General features: G+C 43.4%; 2 protein-coding genes across 5 annotated transcripts in view; both read right to left on the bottom strand.

The window, feature by feature from the left end:
- VGLL4 (vestigial like family member 4) overlaps nucleotides 1-13,311 on the bottom strand; it is a 105,260-nt gene extending 91,949 nt beyond the window's left edge. Inside the window, exons 1-2 of the mRNA XM_077184796.1 lie at nucleotides 13,069-13,311; nucleotides 2,810-2,886 (exon numbers count right to left, since the gene is read on the bottom strand). Coding sequence (XP_077040911.1) covers nucleotides 2,810-2,886; nucleotides 13,069-13,304 — 313 coding nt within the window. The 5' untranslated portion in view covers nucleotides 13,305-13,311. The remainder of the gene's footprint in view (nucleotides 1-2,809; nucleotides 2,887-13,068) is intronic.
- A 2,407-nt stretch (nucleotides 13,312-15,718) lies between these two features.
- Nucleotides 15,719-27,320, bottom strand: part of TAMM41 (TAM41 mitochondrial translocator assembly and maintenance homolog) — a 40,592-nt gene continuing 28,990 nt past the window's right edge. For 2 of the 4 annotated variants that reach the window (XM_077184798.1, XM_054640270.2), the window contains one exon: nucleotides 15,719-17,300. The gene's annotated coding sequence lies outside the window, so the exon portion shown is untranslated. The other 2 variants (XM_077184799.1, XM_077184801.1) reach the window with 1 other exon arrangement.

Raw genomic sequence — 27,320 nt, 5'->3', positions numbered from 1 at the left:
AACAAGCTCAAGCGTAACTGCTAAATTCAAGATTAAAACTAAACTTCATTTTCCCCAGAACAAGCTCAAGGATAACAGCTAAATTCAAGATTAAAACTAAACTTCATTTTCCCATAACAAGCTCAAGGATAACAGCTAAATTCAAGATTAAAACTGACTTTTCTCACCCAGAAGGAGTTGCCAGAGCTGCCAGAGAAAGGCACAAGCTCAGGGCCATCCCTCCCATTTCCTTTTTCCCAGCAGCTCCTGGCACTGCAGCTCTGGGCTGGGAGGGAGCTGCAGACAGCACAAGTTAGAAGCTGCAGAGGGGCATAAATCTAATTAAGTCTAAGTGGTAAGACTAAAGGAATGTAAATTAGAAGCAGATACACATCAGCTCCCTCACATGCAAGTTGCACTGAATCAGACTTCCTCTGGATTCCCTAAATGCAGCATTCCTGCCCTGTGCAGCTCAACATCCAACTACAGTCTGAGGCAAAAAAAAAAATGCATTAGAGCTCAAGAAAATTGAGAGTAGAAATTCAAAATGTATTTTTTTAAATGTAGCCAAAAGAAATTCCCCCTCTCCCAGGTGAAAATCATGGTTGAAATTATTTCCTTTACCAGAAATGGTCCAGAACTGGGGCAAATCAACCAAACCATCCCTGCACAGTGGCACCACTGGGAACCTGTGCTTATCCAGCAGCAGGGAGAACATGCAAGAACAGCAAAACCAATGCTCCTTACAAAGCAGATTTTGCACAGCAAACCAATTATTTAATCCAATATTCAAGGCTAATCATTTTCAAAAGTATATACAGAACAAAGGGACGAAAGAGGAAAAGCTGCATTCATCTTTAAAGGTGATTTTAGACACAGGAGTGATTTGCAAAAGCAGTTTGAAATTCAAAAATGCCATTTTTCCAGTCAGAAACCCCAAAATGCCGTTTTTCCAGTCAGAAACCCCAAAATGCCATTTTTTCCAGTCAGAAACCCCAAGATGCCATTTTTCCAGCCAGAAACCCCAAAATGCCATTTTTTCCAGTCAGAACCCCCAAAATGCCGTTTTTCCAGCCAGAAACCCCAAAATGCCATTTTTTCCAGCCAGAACGCCAAAAATGCCATTTTTCCAGTCAGAAACCCCAAAATGCCGTTTTTCCAGTCAGAAACCCCAAAATGCCGTTTTTTCCAGTCAGAAACCCCAAAATGCCGTTTTTTCCAGCCAGAAACCCCAAAATGCCGTTTTTTCCAGCCAGAAACCCCAAAATGCCGTTTTTTCCAGCCAGAAACCCCAAAATGCTGTTTTTCTCCTGAGGTTGACACCCAAAGTGCACACAGCACTCAGAAAGCACCAAGGACATTTCTTACTGAGCCTGCAGGGAACAGTCTGACCTGTGAACTGCAGCTTGGCAGAATGGAAATTATTATTCTAATAAGAGTTAACCCATCTGAAACTCTCACCATGAATGGCAACAGCAAAAATATTACCCAAATAACACCAAAACTATTACAAGGATATTACCCAAATAACACCAAAAATATCTCCAAAATATTACCCAAATAACACCAAAAATATCTCCAAAATATTACCCAAATAATACCAAAAATATCTCCAAAATGTTACCCAAATCATACCAAAATATTACCCAAAGAACACCAAAACTATCACCAAGATATTACCCAAAGAACACCAAAACTATTACCAAAATATTACCTAAATAATACCAAAAATACTTCCAAGATATTACCCAAATAAGACCAAAACTATCACCAAAATATTACCCAAATAACACCAAAACTATTACAAGGATATTACCCAAATAACACCAAAACTATTACAAAGATATTACCCAAATAACACCAAAACTATCTCCAAAATATTACCCAAATAACACCAAAACTATTACCAAAACTATTACCAAAATATTACCCAAATAATGCCACAACTATTTCCAAGATATTACCCAAATAACACCAAAATTATTACAAATATATTACCCAAATAATACTAAAAATATCTCCAAAATATTACCCAAATAACACCAAAAATACCTCCAAAATATTACCCAAATCATACCAAAACTATTACAAAGATATTACCCAAAGAACACCAAAACTATCTCCAAAATATTACCCAAATCATACCAAAACTGTTACCAAAATATTACCCAAATAACACCAAAACTATCTCCAAAATATTACCCAAATCATACCAAAACTATCACAAAGATATTACCCAAATAATACTAAAAATATCTCCAAAATATTACCCAAATAATAGCAAAACTATCACCACAATATTACCCAAATAATAGCAAAACTATCACCAAAATATTACCCAAATAATAGCAAAACTATCACCAAAATATTACCAAAATGAGATCCAAGCAAAATTATCTGGGAGTCTCAACCTGGCCTGAGTTTGACAGCAGCTCCACCACAACTTCTTGTCTGCTACCAATGCAAATGCAAGTGGGAAAAGAGAGGCAGCTTTACATGAATTAAACACATTTTTAAATAAATTATTATTTATATTATTCATATTTCTCTATCTGTATGTATAAATTAATTTTTTTTTTTTAAATCCAGTCATTCTCTCCTGCCCAGCGGCCAATTTAAACGCAAAGTGTTGGGTTTGCACCTGAGGAAAACAACCTCTGAAGGGTTTCCTGCACATCTCTGTGGCTCTGAAAACAGCTTCCTACACATTCTGGGCTCAGGAAAATTCCACATTTTGGGCTCAGGAAAATTCCACATTCTGGGCTCAGGAAAATTCCACATTTTGGGCTCAGGAAAATTCCAGCTGGGTCCAGCAGGGCAGGCAACTTACGTTTCTCATCATCAGCATGGACCAGAGATGCTGCTCTGGACAGCACATCCAAGGGAGTCTCCATTCCTCTCTGGATCCTGCAAAATTCAGAACAAGGTTCAGAGAGCACCCAGAGCACACACACACACCCCAGATTACAGAGCAGCAACGCACAACAGCAAAAAAAATCCAAAAATCCAACTTTGTGCTGCTCTTTTCTCGTTACAGCAGCACAGGACTGGTGCAAAATGTCACTGCTGAAACAGGAAAATCAGTGTTGGCATTGCCCTTCCCACCCAGCACAGCAGAACAGCAAATTCCCATCATTTTATTATTCTATTTATTAAAATAAATTTATCATTTATTATTTCTGATTTTATTTTATTTATATAAACACATGGATGAACTCTGGGTATGTGAGAAACCACACACAGAACTGGATTGTTTTTCAGTCATAATCACACCTCAGTAGCTGCTTATTCTATTTATTAAAATAGAATAAATATTCTATTTATTAAAATAGAATAAGCAGAATATTATTCTGCTTATTCTATTTATTAAAATAAATTTATCATTTTTTATTTCTGATTTTATTTTATTTATATAAGCACATAGATGAACTCTGGGTATGTGAGAAACCACACACAGAACTGGATTTTTTTTTCAGTCATAATCTCACCTCAGTAGCTGCTTATTCTATTTATTAAAATAGAATAAGCAGAATAATAATAGAATAAATATTCTATTTATTAAAATAGAATAAGCAGAATATTATTCTATATTCTATTTATTAATAGAATAAGCAGAATAATAAATAGAATAAGCAGAATATTATTCTGCTTATTCTATTTATTAAAATAAATTTATCATCTATTATTTCTGATTTTATTTTATTTATATAAGCACATAGATGAACTCTGGGTTTGTGAGAAACCACACACAGAACTGGATTTTTTTTTCAGTTATAATCACACATCAGTAGCTGCTTATTCTATTTATTAAAATAGAATAAGCAGAATAATAATAGAATAAATATTCTATTTATTAAAATAGAATAAGCAGAATAATAATAGAATAAATATTCTATTTATTAAAATAAATTTATCATTTATTATTTCTGATTTTATTTTATTTATATAAGCACATAGATGAACTCTGGGTTTGTGAGAAACCACACACAGAACTGGATTGTTTTTCAGTCATAATCACACCTCAGTAGCTGCTTATTCTATTTATTAAAATAGAATAAGCAGAATAATAATAGAATAAATATTCTATTTATTAAAATAAATTTATCATTTATTATTTCTGATTTTATTTTATTTATATAAGCACATGGATGAACTCTGGGTATGTGAGAAACCACACACAGAACTGGATTTGTTTTTCAGTCATAATCACACCTCAGTAGCTGCTTATTCTATTTATTAAAATAGAATAAGCAGAATAATAATAGAATAAATATTCTATTTATTAAAATAGAATAGACAGAATATTATTCTTCTTATTCTATTTATTAAAATAAATTTATCATTTATTATTTCTGATTTTATTTTATTTATATAAGCACATAGATGAACTCTGGGTATGTGAGAAACCACACACAGAACTGGATTTTTTTTCAGTCATAATCACACCTCAGTAGCTGCTTTTCCCTGGATTTTGCCCTTCATAAATTCTAATTAAAAAAATGAATTCCCACCACATTAGAAGCACTTATTCCAACACTACACCAAGCAACCAATACAACTCCCATAAAACCAAGGATTGCATTGCAGCTCCTCAAAGTTTCACATGAATGGGCTTCAAAATTAATAAAAAAAAGATGTTTAATACTGAAATTCCAAAAATATGGAAGGGAAAGGAAGGAAGAGAATAACATGTTGTCAAGATGTTTTTTACTATGAGGCCAACAACTTCTATGGGTTTCAAATAAAATGCAACAGCACAGGCAGAACTGTTAAAAATGGTAAAAGAGAAAAAAAACCCCAAAAAACAGAACAACTAAATTTTGTTGAGATTTTTCCACAAAAACTTAGCAAAATTTTCTCTCATAAGAACTGTTTGCTGTAACTTATTTTACAACAGGATCTTAAAAAAACCCAACAAAGGTAGTGGCAACTGCAGCAATGTCAGCCACATGTCCAGCGTGGTTTTACATTGCCCTAACAACAAGCACATGCTTGGAACGCAATTTCCTTGGCTTGGCACTGAAACAATGAACCTCACCATCCCCACTCCTCTTCCTAAACAAGTCAGACTTTAATCAAAGACTCTCAAGCACAAGAGAAAGGGTTTTAAAGCATTTATAAGCTGGAAAAAAAATTGTATTTTTAAGCTTAAAGCTTATATTTTTAAGTTTAAATAATGAAATCCGGTAGGATTTCCATAGAGCGAAGTAAGAAGAAGAGAGAAATTTGAAATAACCAAGTGTATTGAGGATTAAAACATGTTTCTCCCTCCCTGCCAGAATCAGCTTTTGCTCAAGAATATTTTAACTGAACTTATAAAGTCAATTAACCCTTTAAATTAGGACAATACCTGCAAGAGTATTGTCTTGCAGGTAGAGGAAGAGGTTTTAGAACACAAGATCTTAATTTATTTGATTATTCTGTCTTGATCAAACATTTCTTCATTTCCCTCCTGGCCACATCCTCCCCCAAAGCAAAGCAAAGGTTTGGGAGAGGGAATTCCTGAACCCCTTCAGCACCACCCAGTTGCATCCCTCACACCCTGATGCTTCATTTCATTCAGATTTTCTGTTTTCTTGGGCTTTACTGACCCCCTCACAAAAACTCCTCTAACAGAGTTAAAATCCAGGTGGAAAAATTATTTCGATTTTTCTAATCAGGGGATGCAGCTACACCAGACTGAGAAAACTCAGGATTCAGTGCTAAACTCATCTTACATTCAAAGACAATAATACTGATATTTTTGGTCAAGTCTTCAGGAAAGAAAAACCCTGGGAATTGCAGTTTTTGAATGAACACAAGGCCCTGATGCCTCAGCAGCTCTCTCATGATGTGAAGAATTTAATAATAGAATTGTATAATAATATATATATTGTATATATATTATTATATATTGTATATATATTATTATATATTGTATATATATTATTATATATTGTGTATATATATTATTATATGTATATATATTATTATATATGTATATATATTATTATATATTGCATATATAATATTATATATAATATTATATACTTATTATAATATGTATATATTATATATACATATATATAATATATATGTATATATAATATATATACATATATATATTATATGTATATATGTATATATATATAATATATATACATATATAATATATAATATGTATATATTATATATATATATACATATATATATTACATTATCCAATAATACAATTGGATAAACACCAATTGTAAAGGATAGTAAGAGGTTTTATTAAAAACAAATTGACTACATTAAGTTAAAAAATTCTTAACTACATTGAGAAAATTGATGCAGTTACGACTACATTAAGAAATTTAACTACATTAAGAAAATTGATGTAGTTAAGAAATTTTTTTGTACAATTTTTAATGTAATTTCAATTTTTAAATTTTTTTTTCAGCTTTCCAGTAATTTTTAAATAAAGGGAGCAGCAGATGCCCAACACCTTCCAGTAAGAATGAACTGGTGACAGAAACCCACACTGGGAGAAGGAAACAGGAACCAAGTCTTGATGCAGGTCAGGAAATCAGACACTTGAAAAACACCTTGACTAAAATACACAGCTTTGTGTATTCTTCAATTCTATTCTTAAATTCTTCACATCATGAGAGAGCTGCTGAGGCATCAGGGCCTTGTGTTCATTCAAAAACTGCAATTCCCAGGCTGGAATCCCAGATATTCTGGCACTTTTGAAACAGGGAACAAAAATTACCTGCCAGATTATTTTTCAAATAGTGTTAAATACCTCTTGATCTCTAAATTAGCCTAACAAATCAGTGATGACAGAAATGCAGGCTGCTCAGGAGAGGGAGAGGAGGGATCCTCTCTTGGCTCCAAGTTTAAAACCCTGATTTGGTCAGGGCAAGGGCAGAAAATGCTGCCTGGAGTGGAGAGCCCAGGCACCCTGGGGAGTGATGGGTCAGAAAGGAAAGACCAAAAACACTTCCCAGGTTTCTAAGAAATCAAATTTAATAAATAAAAAAAAGAAAATTAAAAACCAAGAAAATGAAAAACCACGAACACAGAAAACCACACACAAAAAAACCCCACTGAACAAAAACAAACAAAAAATAAAAAATTTTTTAAAAACCCCAAAAAAATTCCCAAAACAACCTGTTAATAAGGAGATTCCTGACCAAACCCAGCTGTTTCCCAGTGTGACACAAACCCAGGCTGGAATTCCTGTGTGTGCCCAGCAAAGCAGAGCTCTGTGCAAGTGCTGGGGAAGGGGAGGCAGGAGCACAGAAACACCAGCCCAAAGTGCATTTATTTCCCTGGCTGCAGCCCCCTCCAACACCCTGGAAACAGTTTCCCAAGAAAATCCCACAAATCTCTTTGTAACCAACCTCACTGGTTAAAGTCTGAACTGCTGGATTCGGGAGGCAGGAGCCAAAAGCATTTTTACCAGCATTGTTATCCAGTGTTATTGCAAATATTAGTTTAATATCTTCCAAAGTGCTCTTATTTATCAGTTACTGCTCCCACTCAATATCCCTATTTTATGCCTTTACTGTTTCCAGAATGTTTCTTTCCAGCAGCAAACTGGAAACAGTAAAGGCATAAAATGGGAAATCAGAGATGTCTGAAAGGCTGATCTAACACTGACCCACCTGTCATTGTTTAATGCAACACCAGAAACACACAATACCCATGAGTGGAAAGAAACAGCATTTCATTTTTCCTGTGCTCCACTTTATTTTCCCTCTCCTCCACTTCATTTCCCCCTTTCCTGACATTTTTATAAGACAGAAAAACACAGGGTACTCTCAGCTTCACAAATGCTTGCTAATGTTTTGGGGGTTTCTTGGTTTTGATTTTTTGGGGTTTTGTTTGTTTGTTTTTTGGGTTTTTTTTTTTTCCTTTTTTTGTTGTTGTTGTTTTGTTTTAGGGGGGTTTTTTGTGGGTTTTTGTTTGTTTTTTGGAGTTTTTTGGGTTTTGTTTGTTTGTTTGTTTTTTGGGGTTTTTTTTTCCTTTTTTTGTTGTTGTTGTTTTGTTTTAGGGGGTTTTTTTGTGGGTTTTTGTTTGTTTGTTTTTTGGAGTTTTTTTGGGTTTTGTTTGGTTGGTTGGTTGGTTTTTGGGGTTTTTTCCCTTTTTTTGTTGTTGTTGTTTTGTTTTAGGGGTTTTTTTTTGTGGATTTTTGTTTGTTTGTTTTTTGGAGGTTTTTTTTGGAGGTTTTTTGGGTTTTGTTTGGTTGGTTGGTTGGTTTTTTGGGGTTTTTTCCCTTTTTTTGTTGCTGTTGTTTTGTTTTAGGAGGGTTTTTAGTGGATTTTTGTTTGTTTGTTTTTTGGGATTTTTGGGGGTTTTTTTGGTTTTTGGGTTTTTTTAAGGCTCTAGGGAAGTGAAAGCTTTAGAAAAGGACCAGTTGAGTGTTTTCAGGGATTTCTGCAGCACCTTCCAAGCATCAGGAAGGGACAAACCCTGAGGTTGCTGGTTTGAAATTCAGGTCACAGGCAGCAGAGCTCCACTCACTGAGCCCAAACAGCCACAATTAATTAATTAATTAATCCCACCAAAGTTCACGTTCACAGGGGGGATGTCAGGGAAGAGTGAGATAAAGAGAAAAACTTTACATTTGATTTAAAAAAAAGGGGAGTGGCAAAGGGAAAGGAATGAAAGAGAAGCAAAGGTGATGCTTGGGCAGTGATCTCAGAGTTAGGATGGGTCTAGGACAGACCTGAGCTCCAGCCAGGGGCCAAAAGTGGGTGATGAGAACAGACAGGAGGGCAGGCAGCACAAAAAGAGAAGAATTTGGGTACAATTTGGATATGGAATCCCAAAGAGAAGTCACAATGGCAACAGCAAAAATATTACCCAAATAACACAAATAGCAAAAATATTACCCAAATAACACCAACAGCAAAAATATTACCCAGATAACACCAACAGCAAAAATACTACCCAGATCATACCAACAGCAAAAATATTACCCAGATAATACCAATAGCAAAAATATTACCCAAATAACACCAATAGCAAAAATATTACCCAGATAACACCAACAGCAAAAATATTACCCAGATAACACCAACAGCAAAAATATTACCCAAATAACACCAACAGCAAAAATATTACCCAAATAACACCAACAGCAAAAATATTACCCAAATAACACCAACAGCAAAAATATTACCCAGATAATACCACCAGCAAAAATATTACCCAAATAACACCAACAGCAAAAATATTACCCAAATAATACCAACAGCAAAAATATTACCCAGATAACACCAATAGCAAAAATATTACCCAAATAAGACCCAAACTATTAGAGGACAAAGGTACAAAGGGCACTGCCAGAACAGCAGCAAACCTGAGGGACACCAAGAGCAGCCTGAAAGCTGCTGGGACACAGCTGCACCTGCAGGAGAGAGAAAGGGCCAGGAAAAGCTGAATTTCCACCTGCAGAAATCACACTGATAACACTGAAGGGAGGAGAGCAGGATTAATAAACAAAGCCCACTAATTACAACAATGAAAAAGCAATTCATGAGTAACAAGACACTCGAGAAAGCATCAAGAGCCAAGTGGAGATAAACACAAGATGAATTGAAAAGAGTGGGCAAAAGCAGCTCCCACCTGGGGAGAGACAGCCCCAAAACTGCCCAAATTCAGGGCCAGAAATGCCAAGGAGAAACAGATTCTGCTGATTTCAATGGAAGAGAGTGAAACTGAAGAGGAAATCCAACCACAATTGATCAGCACAATCAGTAAATCCACCCAGGGAAGGAGGATAAAGCAAAATAGGTAAACGTGGTTTAATTTTTATGCCAGGACAGAGTAAAGCCTATTTGCCCCATGAATGAGAACAATGATGGGCACGTTGTAATCTATAATTTTCTCAAATAGGCACAATAAATGTAAATTTCTTCAGCTAAAATGTGTAAGTGCTCACTTTAGATCATGATTACCAAGCAGCACTGATCATTCCCTATTTACAACTCAAAAGCTTGAGAGTAACTTCAGCCTATTTGGCTAAATATCAATTTTATTTTATTTTTTTTAATGTATTTATCCCCTGTTTTGGGGTTTCTTTAAACCATGCTTGTTATGCATGTGGAAAATGTGTTTGAACAGGCAAATCTTCAACCAGAAACAACAATTTAACTCATCACATAGAAAATTATAAGCTTAAAGCAGAGCTTTGGTATTTTACCTCATGCTTTTTGTTGTCTTGTACACAAATCCCCCTTAACAAGGCAACATTTTAAGAAGCAAACTATTAGTAATTGTTCAAAGCTAAGAACTTTAAGGTGGGAAAGTCCAAGCTGACCTTGTCTTGTACCTACAAGTTCACTCAGAGCATCCCATGTGTTACCCAATCTGCTGCAAACTTATTATGAAACATTTGAGCACAGTAAAAAAACTGAACCAAGGCTCCCTTTTCCAACAGAAAACTTCCAGGTGTGTCTGGAAACAACCCAATTAACCCCTGAAATAGGGAGCTGCTCACAAGGTTATCAAAGCTGTGTAAATAACAAACTGATGGTTTGTGGTGTGGATGCTCTTAATGAACCTGTCTGTACAGATAATTTCTCTCCTATTTTAGTTCCCAGGTTAGTTTTATAGCAGGTTGTCAGATCTCAGCAGCACTCCTGGGTGTTCAGTTCTGCTCTAGGGTGGGTCTAAAATCTGGCCCCATCCCACAGAGGGGTTCCTGAGCAGGGAAGGAAGAGCATCCGCCCTAAAGCATCCATCCTGCCCTAAAGCATCTATCCATCCATCCCTGCCCTAAAGCATCCATCCATCCATCCATCCATCCATCCATCCATCCCTGCCCTAAAGCATCCATCCATCCATCCATCCATCCATCCTGCCCTAAAGCATCCATCCATCCATCCATCCATCCATCCCTGCCCTAAAGCATCCATCCATCCATCCATCCTGCCCTAAAGCATCCATCCATCCTTCCTGCCCTAAAGCATCCATCCATCCATCCATCCCTGCCCTAAAGCATCCATCCATCCATCCATCCATCCATCCCTGCCCCAAAGCATCCATCCATCCATCCATCCCTGCCCCAAAGCATCCATCCATCCATCCATCCATCCCTGCCCTAAAGCATCCATCCATCCATCCATCCATCCATCCATCCATCCCTGCCCCAACAGAATCCATCCATCCATCCATCCATCCATCCATCCATCCATCCCTACCCCCAAAGCATCCATCCATCCATCCATCCATCCATCCATCCATCCATCCCTGCCCCCAAAGCATCCATCCATCCATCCCTGCTCCCCACAGCGTGCTGGGGGCTCAGCACAACTGCTCCAGCACAGGCAGATCAATGGGAAAATGCAAATGTGCAACAGGCAGGCCCAAATTCTACCAACAACTGGGAAAATTCAAAGGTACAACAGGCAGGCCCAAATTCTACCAACAACTGAGAAAATGCAAATGTGCAACAGGCAGGCCCAAATTCTACCAACAACTGGGAAAATGCAAATGTGCAACAGGCAGGCCCAAGTTCTACCAAGAGTTAGCAGGCCAGATCTGTATCTCGCTTGTGAATCAAAGCAGCTCTTGTAACTGAAGCCCAAAAGCCTCACAGCCTGATCCCCAAAAACCAGATTGTAACTGTGTATCAATAAGGAGAGATGTAGAGAATTTAAACAAAACACATTCCACATTAGAGGTCTTGCAAGTTCACAGATAGGAAAATACAAATTAAGGGCCTTCAAGTCTGGAGAGAAGACTTTAAAAAGTTTATCATTAAGGCAGGAGAGGGATATTGCTGCCCAATTTTATAGAGTTTTGGATCCAAGGGTTCTCAGCAGCACTGCCTGCAAAGAAAGTTTCACTCAGGTTTCCCAAAGTGCAGTTTGCTTCTCTGGGAGGAGCACTCTTTAAACAAACTCAGAGAAAAACTAACCAGATAAATCACCCTGCAGGAGAAATCCTGGAACTCTTGATCAGAGCCAAGTCCTCTTTGGTGTAATTTAAAAAATGGCCATTATTTCTTGTTCCCGATAATCCTGAAGCACCAACAGAGCAGAAAGGAAGTGAGCTGGCTTTATGGGCTCTCCAATCCCGTGGAATGGTGTTAAATTCCCATTCATCCACTCTCAGCAAAGGGATGCACTGGCACTGGCGTGGACAGCTTAACTCAGGGAATTAATTACTGCTGATCCCATCTGGGGAACACCACGGCGCTGAAGGCTACGGAAAAACCCCTGCCCAGGGAATAGAAAAGATGCAGCGCCAGAAGCCTGCACAGCGCTCCTGGGACGCGTTCTGGAAGCTTTCACCTCCGCTGCCCGTGCGGCACCGGGGATTTTCCCTGCAGGAAAAACAGAGGGGCGGGAGCCAAGCGGAGACTCCGGCAGCGACAGCGGCGCTGTGACACCCCCAGGCACGATCCTGCCGGGAGCTCCTGCCTGCGGGACCGGGCAGAGAGAGACCGGGACCGGGCAGAGAGAGCGGGACCGGGACCGGGGAGAGAGGGACCGGGACCGGGGAGAGAGGGAGAGACCGGGACCGGGCAGAGAGAGCGGGACCGGGACCGGGGAGAGAGAGAGAGAGCGGGACCGGGACCGGGCAGAGAGAGAGCGGGACCGGGGAGAGAGAGAGGGACCGGGACCGGGCAGAGAGAGAGGGACCGGGACCGGGCAGAGAGAGAGGGACCGGGACCGGGCCACGGGCACAGAGTGGGACCGGCCCCAGGGATAGAGAGAGAGCGGGACCGGGGCCGGGCACAGAGCGGGACCGGCCCCGGGGAGAGCGGGTTCCTCTCGGGCCATGGGGAGAGGGTCCTTCTCGGGCCACGGGCAGAGCGGGTCCCTTTCCGGACACGGGGAGCGCTTCCCTCCCTGCCTGGCTCCCGATAGCACCGGGAGCTTCCCCGGCCGCCGGCAGCGCCCGGCCCGGCGCGGCTCCTGCGGGGAAAGCCCCGCAGCGCGGAGAGGACGGGCCGGGACAGCCCCGTCCCAGCTCTGTCCCAGCCCCGTCCCAGCTCTGTCCCAGCTCTGTCCCAGCCCTGTCCCAGCCCCGTCCCGCCCGCCAGCGCCGCTCCCTCCGCCCCCGCGGCCACCTGTGCGCGCTGTCCCCGCGCTGTCCCCGCGCACTCACCGCGCTCCGGGCGGTGCCGGTGCCGGCAGCGCGGCCGCGGCGCCCCGCGGGCCGGGCCGGGCCGGGCCGGGCGGAGGCAGCGGCGGCGGTGCGGGCCCGGGGCAGGCTCGGCTCTGGCTCGGCTCGGCTCGGCTGGGCCGGCGGCGCTGGCCCCGCTGGCTGCGCGGGCCCGCCGAGGAATCCCAGGAATGAGGGAATTCTGCGGCGAGCAGGTGGGGAGCGCCGCCCGCCCCCATTGGCCGGCCGCCCGTGACGTCAGCGCAATTAGGGTAATGAGGCGCTGACGTCACATCCTCGCAGGTAGGGAGCGCGCGGGCCCCGCCCCGGGGAGGAGGGACGCGGGGCCGGAGGGTCGCGGGTTCGAGCCCCGGCAGCGACACCGGGGACAGGAGAGCGCGGGCGGGCACAACGCTGCTTCTCTCCCCCCGCAGGAAAAACTACAGGGAAACAGCACTAAACTAAACCTCCAGCACTAAACAAAACCCCTCTCTCAAGGCCAAAGCACTGTTTAAAAAGCAGAAACGCGTTTTGAATTAAAGCACGCTGTCACAGCCTGTGACAGAGCGGCTCGGTGTCCCCAGGCACCCCGAAACACGCACGAGTGAGGAGCGTCAGAGCTGCCGTGAATGGACGGGCTCACATCCCATCTGACGGGAATGGCTGGGAGCAGCTCCGGCACTTTCCTGTTTACTGCTCGCTCTCCAGCGGGGTTTGACTGAATTCCTCTCCCGACGTGACTCGCTCAGCCTGGGAGGAGCTGCCGGCTTTGGGTGAGAGCAGAGCCGAGCCCTCCTGGCCACCAAAGTGCTCCTCTCCCTTCCTCCTGCAGGGCAGGAGCTCCCGGCCCCGCTGCACAAAGCCGGAATATTCCCATTTCCATCCCTGCCCCACTGCACAAAGCCGGGATATTCCCATTTCCATCCCTGCCCCGCTGCACAAAGCCAGGATATTCCCATTTCCATCCCTACCCTGCTGCACAAAGCCGGGATATTCCCATTTCCATCCCTGCCCCACCGCACAAATCCAGAATATTCCCATTTCCACCCCTGCCCCGCTGCACAAAGCCGGGATATTCCCATTTCCATCCCATCCCCACTGCACAAAGCCGGGATATTCCCATTTCCACCCCTGCCCCGCTGCACAAATCCAGAATATTCCCATTTCCCTCCCATCCCCGCTGCACAAAGCCGGGATATTCCTATTTCCATCCCATCCCCGCTGCACAAAGCCGGGATATTCCCATTTCCATCCCAGCCCTGCTGCACAAATCCAGGATATTCCCATTTCCATCCCATCCCCAGATGCTGGGGAAGGATCGTGCCTGTTCCCACCATTCCAGCACAGCCCCAGGCATCCCCATGGCAGTGTCCATGCCAGGGGTGCCACTCCCAGCAATTTCTGCTAAAAAGTGATGGAATTTTGGTCCATGCAGTTATTAGGGTGGATAGCTTTAGGACTTTGATTGTCTTTAGGGTGAGGAAAACAGTTGAGTTATTATAGTGTAAAGGTCCAAGTTGAGGAAGGTAAGTTTAGGGTTGTAGATGATAATGAGAGGTGGGAGATGGAAGAAAAAGCTGGGATTTTTCAGATTTGTGTTTGGTTGAGTCCTATTCATCCTCCCAGGGCTGCTGAGAGGATAGCCAGGATAGTTAGGAGTGTAGGCTTTAATGAGGCTGAGGTTATGTAGAGTAGTGTGGTTTTAGCAATGTTACCAAATCAAGCTGTCAGGCAGCTTGGGCATCTGGAGCAGCCACTTCCCCAGAGCCAAGGCAAGGTTTCTCCAAGAAGAACTTGGAAATGCTGTTCCAGGCTCACAGAAATGATCTCCAGAGCAGGAAAAGTGCTGCAGTGATCTCCTGGTGACCACACTGAACTGGAGGAGCCACTTCCCCAGAGCCAAGGCAAGGTTTCTCCAAGAAGAACCTGGGAAAGCTGTTCCAGGCTCACAGAAATGAGCTCCAGAGCAGGAAAGTGCTGCAGTGATCTGACACTGAATATCAGTCACCAAACTGTCACAGACATATTTTATGAAAAATCTTTTTTGCTAAGATTTTTTTCTCTTGAGAAGCTGAGAGGCCTCAGAAGCGAAATGCAAACAAGAATTATCTGCTGCTGTGGAATGCAACAGGTGCATCTGTGATTAGTTTTATGTAGTTGTGTTGTCATTATAGTGCACGAGCTCTATTGTCATTACATTGCAAGGGATCCATATTGCCAGGGTTTTGTACCTCCTTGATGTTTCTGTAGGCAGCTCCTCCAGGCACTGCCTCTTCCTCATCCTCACAGCAGCCAACTGACTCCAGGTCCCACCAAGCCACTCTTTTATAGCACTCTTCTGATTGCCTACAGCTGTGGCCTGTTAACATCAGGCCTGCTCCTAATCCTTAATAATTGGCTCAGCTGCAGCTCTCTTTAGGGGGTAAGATTACTTTCTATATTACCTTTATTTACTTATATTCTATCCCCCTACAATTCCCCCTTTTTCTTTTAATTGCAGAGTTGCACCATTTCTAGAAGGACATGTTCAAATAAATTAACTTTATGGCACATTCATACATTTCATTCAGAATTAATAGTTATATTATATATATATAATATATATTATATATATATTCAGAACTAATAGTTATACAGATGTTCAGACAACATATTATAGTACAAATACATATATATTTCTGAGTGTTGGTTCAGTTTTGCAGCATTTCTCAGTTTACAAAGTACTTATCTTCAAAATCTTTGTACTCAAATTTAACAAACATTTATAGCTGCAATTGATATATTTTACCAATAGTTTAGTATTCAAATCCCTTTCCCTGAATCCATGGGGGTACGTAGTGGAGTCCTGTTTCCCCGAATCCACGGGGTCATCCCAAATCCACAGATTTATATAGTTTAGTCCCAAATCCATGGGGTCATTTCTCCCAAATCCATGGGGTTATATAGTTTAGTCCCAAATCCATGGGGTCATCCCAAATCCACAGGGTTATATAGTTTAGTTCCAAATCCACGGGGTTATATAGTTTAGTCCCAAATCCACGGGGTCATTTCTCCCAAATCCACAGATTTATATAGTTTAGTCCCAAACCCACAGGGTCATTTCTCCCAAATCCACAGGGTTATATAGTTTAGTCCCAAATCCATGGGATCATTTCTCCCAAATCCACGGGGTTATATAGTTTAGTCCCAAATCCATGGGGTCATTTCTCCCAAATCCACAGATTTATATAGTTTAGTCCCAAACCCACAGGATCATTTCTCCCAAATCCACAGGGTTATATAGTTTAGTCCCAAATCCATGGGATCATTTCTCCCAAATCCACGGGGTTATATAGTTTAGTCCCAAATCCATGGGGTCATTTCTCCCAAATCCACAGATTTATATAGTTTAGTCCCAAACCCACAGGATCATTTCTCCCAAATCCACAGGGTTATATAGTTTAGTCCCAAATCCATGGGGTCATCCCAAATCCACAGGGTTATATAGTTTAGTCCCAAATCCATGGGGTCATCCCAAATCCACAGGGTTATATAGTTTAGTTCCAAATCCACAGGGTCATTTCTCCCAAAGCCATGGGGTTATATAGTTTAGTCCCAAATCCATGGGGTCATTTCTCCCAAATCCACAGGGTTATATAGTTTAGTCCCAAATCCATGGGGTCATCCCAAATCCACAGATTTATATACTTTAGTCCCAAATCCACAGGGTCATTTCTCCCAAATCCACAGGGTTATATAGTTTAGTCCCAAATCCATGGGGTCATCCCAAATCCACAGGGTTATATAGTTTAGTCCCAAATCCATGGGGTCATTTCTCCCAAATCCACAGGGTTATATAGTTTAGTCCCAAACCCACAGGCTCATTTCTCTTTAGGGGGTAAGATTACTTTCTACACTACCTTTATTTACTTATAATTTATCCCCCTACATAGTTGTTTTTAATTATTGGCTAATCACAGTTTAGCTGTCTCAGACTTTCTAGCCAGTCCCAAGATATCATTCTATTCTTTTTCTTTCTTTGCTAGCTTTCTGATGAAATCTTTTTTTTCTATTCTTTTAGTATATTTTAATATAATATATATCACAAAATAATAAGCCAGCCTTCTGAAACATAAGAGTCAAGATTCTCATCTCTTCCCTCGTCCTGGGACTCCTGTGGACACCAAACAGTCCCAGAATGGGGCATAAAATCCTCATGAGGATCTGAGGTGGCCCCAGGCGCCTCTTGGAGTGCCCTGCAAAGGCAAAGGAAAGGACAAGAAATCAACCTGAGCCTCTTGAAGAGCCTTAGGGCTGCAGCTTTGTGGTGGAACCCAAAAAAGAGCACAGAGCAGCAGAAACAGAGAGCATTTCTGTGCAATTCTTCTCAGGCATTTCTCCCAGCCAGCTCCTCCTCCCTGGCTGGGACAATAAATGCACAAGAACAGAAAAGCAGGGTTTGCCCAAGGAAAAGCAGCACCAGGGCACAGCAGGGTCCCTTTAGATGCTCAGAGTGCAGGAAATGGTGCAGGAAATGGTGCAGGGGCAGCAGGGTCCCTTTAGATGCTCAGAGTGCAGGAAATGGTGCAGGAGCAGGGCTGCAGAGCCAGCAGGGTCCCTTTAGATGCTCAGAGTGCAGGAAATGGTGCAGGGGAAGGGCTGCAGAGCCAGCAGGGTCCCTTTAGATGCTCAGAGTGCAGGAAATGGTGCAGGAGCAGGGCTGCAGAGCCAGCAGGGTCCCTTTAGATGCTCAGAGTGCAGGAAATGGTGCAGGAGCAGGGCTGCAGAGCCAGCAGGGTCCCTTTAGATGCTCAGAGTGCAGGAAATGGTGCAGGAGCAGGGCTGCAGAGGCAGCAGGGTCCCTTTAGATCCTGAGAGTGGGATTGGTGCAGGAAATGGTGCAGGAGCAGGGCTGCAGAGCCAGCAGGGTCCCTTTAGATGCTCAGAGTGCAGGAAATGGTGCAGGAAATGGTGCAGAGCCAGCAGGGTCCCTTTAGATGCTCAGAGTGCAGGAAATGGTGCAGAGCCAGGGCTGCAGAGCCAGCAGGGTCCCTTTAGATGCTCAGAGTGCAGGAAATGGTGCAGGGGAAGGGCTGCAGAGCCAGCAGGGTCCCTTTAGATGCTCAGAGTGCAGGAAATGGTGCAGGAGCAGGGCTGCAGAGCCAGGGCTGCAGAGCCAGCAGGGTCCCTTTAGATGCTCAGAATGCAGGAAATGGTGCAGGAGCAGGGCTGCAGAGCCAGCAGGGTCCCTTTAGATGCTCAGAATGCAGGAAATGGTGCAGGAGCAGGGCTGCAGAGCCAGCAGGGTCCCTTTAGATGCTCAGAGTGCAGGAAATGGTGCAGGAGAAGGGCTGCAGAGCCAGGGCTGCAGAGCCAGGGCTGTGGGAGGTGCGGGCAGGGAGTGGCTGGGGTCACCCCACACACCCTGAGCTCGGATTCCTGGAGAGGTGCAGAGCCCTGAAGGCTCCAGGCTCTCCAGTTCCCATCTCAAAGTCCATCAAAATCATGCTGACACTGAAGTATTTTCATATCCTTGCAAGGACAGGTCATGAGATCTCCAGGCCACCAAAAGCTAGCCAAAAGCACATTCCAAACCTAAATTAAATCCAGATTTAGACTCCACACACTCAGGAGATCTAACAGGAACACTTCAGTTGATAAAACAAATGAAATGCATGTGGTGTCAGAACAACTATGAACATACATGTTGCAAAACCTTCATCTGTGACATTTATAGCAATATAATGTTAAAATCCATATTGTATTAATAGACTACTGGAGATTATTTTCATTGCCAGCAAGCAAGAAGAGGAGTTTGATGATCTAATATTTGGGGGAAAAAGTAGTCAAAACAGTAATGTAAAACTTGTTTGAGAAAACAAGACACTGGACAAGAAAAACATCATGAAATTTGGAAAACAAAACCACAGGCACTGAGAAAAGATCTGAGCTAGACATTGGTACATATCACAAGAATTAATTGCTGCAGACTAATTACAAGGCTTTTCAATATGTATCTCTGAGAAAAAAGTCTGCCACTCCTGTTTCTAAGTGCTGGAGGGAAGAGGTGGGAAGGGTTTCTTTGTTGAACCAGACAGAGCTCCTGGGATGAGGAGGAGCTTGAGAAAGGAGAGGTCAAAACAGCTTCTGATCCTTTGGAGCAGCAGAAGTTTTAGGGTATTTATGAAACATCTCAGGAGCCTGAGGAGCACCAGCTGGCTGGGAACAGTGACCCTGAGCACTCCCTACAGCCACACTTCCACTGCAGCAGGGGGTGACAACATCTGCAAAAACCAAAAAAAACATGAAGTGCAACTTGTGAAACGTTGGGAATCTTGGAAGACAGATCTTAACACAGCACAAAAAACCTTGTTGGGGCTGCTGAACTCAACACATGCTGCTCACCAGGCAAATTCACACATTAGGGAAGCAAACCCAATCTTGGGTGATGAGCTGTATTTTGTTTTGTTTGGGTGTTAAAATTTGGTTTTCATTTGGCAGGAACTTTCTAACCCAATGGTATCAAAGGCTCTTTGCTGACTCAGATAGCAGCAAAAAATTTCCTTTGATGAAACCCAAAAGTCACCAAGATAGCTGAGGGTTTGTGGCTGAACTAAAATAAAAGCTGTGCCTGAGCACCCAGGTAAGGACGCAAATCCTGGGATGCCACTCCTGTTCCAAATGCACATTAAATTAATTAATCACATGCTTCACAAAGTATGGCCAATGCAACAGAAGGTTTAACCCCTGTGTGAGGGAGCTGGGACTGTGCTTGGCTGTGGATCTCAGCTGCCTCAGGACAACATTTTAAGGCTTTTTGGGGTTTTTTTTCAGTATAGAGGTAGGAAAGGTCCTGAAACCAGAGGGCAAAACCCCACATTCTAGAAATGTACAGTCTGCAGGGAGATCCCATGGCCTAATCTCCCTAAAAGGAGACTCAGAGGTGACCTCCTCACTCTGCAGCTCCTGAAAGGTGCCTGTGCTCAGCTGGGGCTGGGCTCTGTCTCCAGCAGCACTGACACAACCAGAGCACACAGCCTCGAGCTGCACCAAGGGAAATCCAGGCTGGAGAGCAGGAAAAGGTTTCCACTGGAAGAGTGAGAAAGTTCTGGAATGGCTGCTCGGGGAGGTGGTGGAGTCCCCATCCCTGGGTGTGTTTAACAAAGCCTGGATGTGGCACTGGGTGCCAGGGTTGAGTTGAGGGGTTGGGGCTGGGCTGGACTCCATGATCTTGAAGGTCTCTTCCAACCTGGTCATTCTGTGAATTGTGGAATCCTACAGCCCCTACTCAAGCATTAATCCTGTCATTCTTATTGGAATTGTCTGCCATCTGTTCCAATCAAGCATTTCCACAATAGTAAGAGTTGGTTAAAAATGCCCTGGGTGAGTTTCTCCCTCCACAAGGCCCCAGCAGTGGCACACCTCACTTTTGGGACAGACTGCAGTGTTCCCCACCACAGGACCCAAACCTGGCCTGCTGAACTATTTCTGAGTGATTTCAGGGATTTCTAAGAGGGCAAAGGTTGTGTAGCTTCAATCACCAGTGCAAGTGTAGAGCTGCAAAAAGCTCTGTTTTCCTTAGGTGCCCATCTAAGGAAGGAATTTGCCAGCTGGCATCACTGTATGTAAAAAAAAAAAAAAAGGAATTTATGGAAGTTCTTCCACTTTCTTACTGCCATCCCAGTTTGGTTTTCAAACAGCAACAACACAGATACTTCTCTTCCATCAGCCAGGAAGGCCTGGAGCTCCCTGGAGTCTGCAGGGAAGCTCAGTGTGGACCAGCCTGTGCACAAAGATGATGCAGTGGGTGCCAAAAGCAAACAGTTTCTCCATTCTTTGTCACAGGTTTAATGAGGCATGGCAGTGCTTTGCCATCTCTGTCAGTCCAATTACAGTGCATGCTTCCATCCATCCACACCTTCTTTCAGAAAACTGGTTAATTTTACACCAAGTGACAGCAGCTTTTAAAATCAAGCTCAAAGCACGTTTTAGCACACACAAATGAAGTGGCCTCAGAAGCAAACATCTTTTCAGCAATGAAAAACTCCTAAACTGATTCTAAAACTCTCCCTTGCAAAAATCCACATTCAGCTGCACTGCAGCTCAAAGCTGCCTTCTATAAAAACACACCCAAAGTTCAAAATACGTAAGATCGAATTTTTTTTGAAGATAGTTTATTATTCATGACACCACAATGTGTTAAATTGCAGTAATTCCAGCCAGACAAGTTGATCCAAACTGTAAGTTGATGGTTATTTATTACCTGCTTCAAGACAAAGCTTGCCCTCTTCATAATTGTCTGCCCCATCATCCAAGGAAGATGAAAAGAGACAGAATAATTTCAGTTGGAGCAGGGTCAGAAGAGCAGCATCATCTTCAAGCAAACAATGAGATACTTTCAGACTCACACAGAACATGAACACCACCAACTCTGCTCTTTCAGAACATTTAACCACAGGTACTTTTTGCTTGCTTTGTTCTAGAAAAGATTTCACCCTATGGAGGTTCCCATAAGATGGAGACAGACAAGATAGCTGAAAAAATTAAATACTAAAGGAGTGTCAGATTAACAAATTAAAAGCAACCCCTGGCCACAACCCACTGGTTTTAATTTGTTAAAGTTTTGTTAAAAACTGATAAAAAGACCACAGATGGTTCACAGCAGAACTCCAAAAGGCAAATTTAGTGTAAAGGTCAGTACAGTGAGTGATCCCCAGCTGGAGGTAAATATGCACAGTGACCTCTTCACTATGCACTTCTTCCTTATGCAGTAAACACCACCTGACAGATTGCACTCCCTATTTGAGTGCAAATAGGGACATTTGCACATCCTGTCTCTCACACAGCACCAGAAACTTCAGTCCAAGTGGGATCATTGAAATCACAGACAGGTTGCAGCTCAAGATGAGACACAAAGTTATTTCCAGAGTTTCCACATCCATTCACGGTGAGCTCCACAACTTCCATACATTTGCAGGCTGCAAGCAAAGGCTCCTGAGTCACAGGATTCCTTCTAAGCAAAGCCACCAGCAGCAGGTCACTGCACAGAGGAGCTGGGCACCAAAGGGTGCCCAAAGCCCTTTGGAACGTCCATTATCAGCTAGGGATGGCCACAGGATCTCTCTGGAGAAGCTCAGTCACACCTGCTGGATGCAAACACCACCCTGACTGTCCCACTGCTCCTGGGGCCAGCTCTTGCAGCCTCATCTAATTACTCCTGGCTAATTACTGAGGGCTTGGGACTCTTCCTGGCTGGGGCTTTCTGCACTCAGCTCACTCATCTCCTCAGGACCAGCTTCCCAAATGGCTCACGGGGGTTTGGGCCCTGCTCTGAGGAACAGGGACAGCCCAAGAGGAAAAGGCCTCAGGCTGGAGCAGCTTGGATATCAGCAGACATTTCCCCATGGAAAGGGTGCTCAGGATTTGGGGTTTGGAGTGCCCAAACCTGGAGTGGCCAAGGAATTCCTGGATGTGGCACAGCCTGGACTCAGTGGTCTGAGAGGGCTTTTCCAACCTGAATTATCCTCTGATTGTCTAATGAAAATAACACACCAATTTTCAATTCTATACTGGGAAGGGAATCCTGCTAAAATTAGTCAGAGATAAACTAGAAAAAACAACAGAGGAGACACTCTTTAAACAACAAAAACATAAAGGAAAAGAAACCAATCCTTGCTTTAAAAGCAGCTGTGCAAATACAACCCTTAAATATAATCTACTTAAAAATGCTGTAAGAATTGGAAGTGCAGCAATGGATTTCATCATCCGATTTGTCTGCAGGGAACTCACCTTCAAACTGCCCAAGTGCTGCTGACTCAGTCTCCTCCTTGGCAAGAACCTAAGGCAGGGCTGCAGGGACAGAGTTAACAGGGCTGAGCAGGACGAGCACGAGGAGCTCACCCAACCCCAGACTGGGAGGCAATGAGAGGAAAGAAAGAGAGGGGAAGAAAAAAAAAAAGTGCAAATAATTTGGTTTTAAAAAGCTTTGCCCCAGGCTGTGAAGCCAGAGCAGGGTGACAGCATGGTGAGGCAGACACTGGGAGCTGCTCTGTGTCAGCCCTTCCTGGAGCATCCTAGGAAGGGAAGAACTTCTTGGCTCTCACTGCAGTCCAGGGAGTGAGCCAGACTCTCCACCACTGCTGAGAGCAAGGCAACTCCAGGGTGGCAATATGAAAAGCAAAAACCCAAAACCACAAACAAAACCAAAAAAAACCACTGAATGCTCCCCTCCCATGGTTCACTATGAATTTTAAAATAGGAGGTTTGGAGGAGCTTTGGCAGGAGGCAGAGATTAAGTAAATAATCACTGTGTGGGAACACAAGCTTTCCAATTTACCAAGTGCACTGTGGAGCTAAAGAGATCCCATACAGAGAAGTAATACAAATTAATTCAATAATGAGATGTTTTACTATTTACTTGGCTTATTTAATTGAGTAGGGGAGGTATCCTAAATATCAGGTTCAAGGCTTTTAAAGAAGATATCAGTACAACAAAGGGAAGTGAAGGAACCAGAACACAGAGTGGTTGTTCTTGGTCAGTTTTTGCTTTGTTTTGCTTTTAAAGGCAGCTCCTTGTGGCTGCAAACTCCTCAAGATCAGATTTAGGCAAATTTAAAACTAAGAAGAACCCCCTATACCCACTCCACTTGCAGAGGTTTTCAGTGTGGCTTTGCAGCTGCAAGACCTTCCATTTCTCAAAAAAATTGTGTACAACCATCCAAACAGTCCCCACCACTACTGGAAAGGACTTGGCAGAATGCTGGATTATGAAGGCAAAAATTGCATGGAAATTCTTAGACTAAATAACATTTTATTTTATTATTATATATTATTTTATTAAATATTTGGAGTTTGCATGAATAATTTCAGAATGTATAGTCTAGGTTTCCTGTTCATGTAGTAAAACTTAATCCATTTCTAAACATTTCTGATTGAAGCAGGCTGAGTAAGAGGTTAAAACATGCAGGAGTGAAGTGATTGCTGCCTCTCCCTAAGGCAGTCATTAAGTTCAGGATCAGTTAGCAACCGTGGTGGAGATTTTTATCTAGAGAAACAGGTAAATAAAGTCACAAAACTTTGTGAAACCACAGTACCAAACGTGACAGAGCAACTGTTGAGTCCAACAAAAAGCAGAGCAGAAAACAGCTCTGTGGAGGTAATGTCTCTTTTTCCTGCAGTAGGAATACAAAGAAAATTCATTTTCTACACAGACTACACGGCCAGCAGAGTGACTTTGAAAATTAAGAATACTTTGTCCTTTCTCAACACCTTACCCAGGAAAAACCATCAGAAACACACTGCCCTGATATTCTGACCTTCAGAGCATATTTCAACTTCAATTCTATTTTTAAATTAATTGCTGGGAAAAGGCATGAGTCACAGCCCAGCTTGGATCCCCTGCACTGGACACTCACCAAGGGCTGTGCTCATTCTGAACTTTCCCAAGTCACAGCAGGCTCCTGCTTTAGCACCTCAGTGTGAAGAGCAAGGTTCAGCTCCCTCAGCCAGCCAGGAATCCTGGCCTCTGTGTCCACCTTGATCTCCCCAATTCTGGCACAGATGTTTGCTGCACACATCAGGCAGCTCTGGGCTGCTGCAAAGTGTTTCTGCCAGGAAGGGATCCCAGCTCAGCTGCACCTCCCCTGTGCTCAGGCTGTTCACTCCCATCTGCTGCCAGTGAAGGCCAACAAAACCTAAAGAGAGGCCTCAGGGAAGCACGGGTGAGAAACTCAGGCTCTGCACTTACAGGTACAGCTGGAATTTGGAGGGTGCCACAGTCAGGCACTTGGAGAAGCTCTGTCCCAGCACTTGGAGAAGGGGAAATGTGCAAGCACAGAGGAACACATCATGTCTGGTCTGTCTGTCTGTCTGTGCCCCGACACGGGCAGGGCGGTTCTTGGGTGGACGCGTTTCAAAGGACGAGTCTGGACTCTTCAGCTTTTCCATCTTCAGATTGTTTATTGTTCCTTATCTACAGAATTTTCTGTCTGCCCAGCAGAGGTCTGACCTGCAAGGCAGCCAAGGGCACTCTGACCACCCACGGGGCGGTCCTGTCTTTTTATACTAAAATCTACGTACATGATATTTACCTTTATTTCCCAATGCTTTTCACCCATGTTGGCAAGTGCACCTTCACCATGAACCAATCCCCAAGTGCCAACATCACCACAGGAGATGGAGGACAAGAAGAAGAAAGAAGAAGGACGAGACACGCCCTGATCCCTCCATCTTGTCTCCATAACCCCCCTGTACCAAAAACCTTACAGTTTATATTTCACCCTATAAATGTGTCCCTTTTACACCTTGTACTCTAAAGTGATTCTCATGTCCTCAAACTCTTGTCACTTCTGTGGATGGATCAAAATCAAGCCACCAAACACTCCTGGCAACATTCCAGGATTTCTGAGACCCCCAAGGGTTCTCCTGGCATCTCTGGACATCGGGAGTGATGTGCTGAGTTCCCACAACATCATACATGTGCTGATGGGGGCCAGCAGCCTGTGTGGCTCAGCTTTGTGCCCTCCCCAAACCGAGTTTAGGAGCAGCCAAATGATGATGTATGCAGTCACATTTTGGATTTTTTGATTTGCTCCTCTTCCTGTGTCAGCCAGTTCATTCCCTCTGGAGCAGGAGGCTGTTCCACACTCCCCTGGCACTGTGCATGTCAGAGGCAGTGAGGCCCATGCTGCTGACTCACCTACACAAACCCTCAGCAGTTTGATTGGGTCCAGGCTCTTCATTACAAAGAAGCCTTTTAAGACATCAGAAATAAATCATCTGCCTGGTTGCCTTTAATGAAAGCTCTGCTACACAGGAAAAAGGGGGAGGGAGCATGAAACAATATCCATGGTGGAACAGGCAAGCCAGAAAAGAGGGATGTCTGAAGAACAGAATGAAAGACTTGAGAATTAAGTCAAGAAGAGAAACAATCAAGTATGGAAATGGAGCAGGAAGGTATAAACAGGAAAGTTACAAATGGAATGAAAGGCTGAAGTGGCTTTTCTTTGGTGAAAGAACAACCACACCTCATTAGGACAAAGAGGCAGTAACTTATTCCCATGTCCCAGCTTCCCGTGCAACAATCCCCGGTTATTTTAGTGGATTACAGCTGGAAGAGCAGAAGAAATCATTTCCACACAACTGCTGGGGACTTCAAAAGCAGCTAACAAGGCTGAAATCAATCTCTCTTCTCTTAAAAGTTTTACATAGCAAAGCTCTGTAACAACTGCCCCAAGTAGTCTCTTAACAATGGTGAGGAGTTCACAACGAGCTGCTCAGGGCTATGATTCATTCGTGGCTCTCTGCCAGAAAAATAAATACATTCAAGACCAGTGACCCCAAGGGGAAAGGTAGGCCACTCTTAAAAAGCACAGGATGAATGATTTACAGAGCAGAATCCAGTTTCCAGCCCATGTGGAAGAGGAGGAAGGACTTTTTTACATCTCCCAAAGATTTAGTGCACGGACTTGGACACTGGCAGTGCATCAACAGATGGAGAGAACTGGGAACTATCGAGCTGGGATTTGCAAAACTCACTCCAAAGAGCAAAAAATGACTTCTTATATTGCTGTGCAGAGTTCATAAAGCCAAAGCAAGCCTTGCAGTGGGTATCCAGCGGCACAAGACAAACACGGGCAGCTCAGGTTACAGGAAGTGCAGGACAGAGGGATCCTCTGGCACAGGGACAGTGCCAAACAGCTCAGGGCTGGGCAGGGCCCGACTGCACACGGCAGCTGCTGCACACACACAGAGTTCATCAGCTGCTAAACAGCCAGCAGAGCTTCACTCTTCCCTTCCTCCCCACAAGAACGTTACTCCTGGTAAATGCTCAGGCAGCAAGGTGCAGGATGGAGCTGGGCTGTCACTGTGGGAGTGAGGCCAGCCCATCTCACACCACACTGCGGTGTCTCTGCCCTCTCAGGCTCTGAACCCCCATTTCAGCAGCCTTCAGAAACACCTAACCCCACTTCCAAGTGTGGCTTTAGCATTCAGAACATTCTCTTTAATGGTATTGCTAAGGGCTTTTCAAAGAAAGCTGCTTTGAAATGCTAGCAACTGCATTACAGCGTGAAAAAATTCCAGATTTACCTGGAAGTGGCTGAAATACCCTAGTTGCATTTTTTATAATATAAACTGCTCAAACTGGGGGCTTTGGCCTCTTACTAATAGGGCCAGAGAATGCCAGGGCCATACAAACATTCTTTGCCCCCATACAAAGGTTGTACCATCAGCAAAGGGACATTTGAGGGGATTTGTTTCACAAATTCTATCCCCAA

The sequence above is a fragment of the Agelaius phoeniceus genome, chromosome 11 (assembly GCF_051311805.1).
Source record: "Agelaius phoeniceus isolate bAgePho1 chromosome 11, bAgePho1.hap1, whole genome shotgun sequence".
NCBI lineage: Eukaryota > Metazoa > Chordata > Aves > Passeriformes > Icteridae > Agelaius > Agelaius phoeniceus.
Note: the sequence above shows the minus strand (reverse complement) of the source record. Positions and strands in the feature narration are given on the sequence as shown.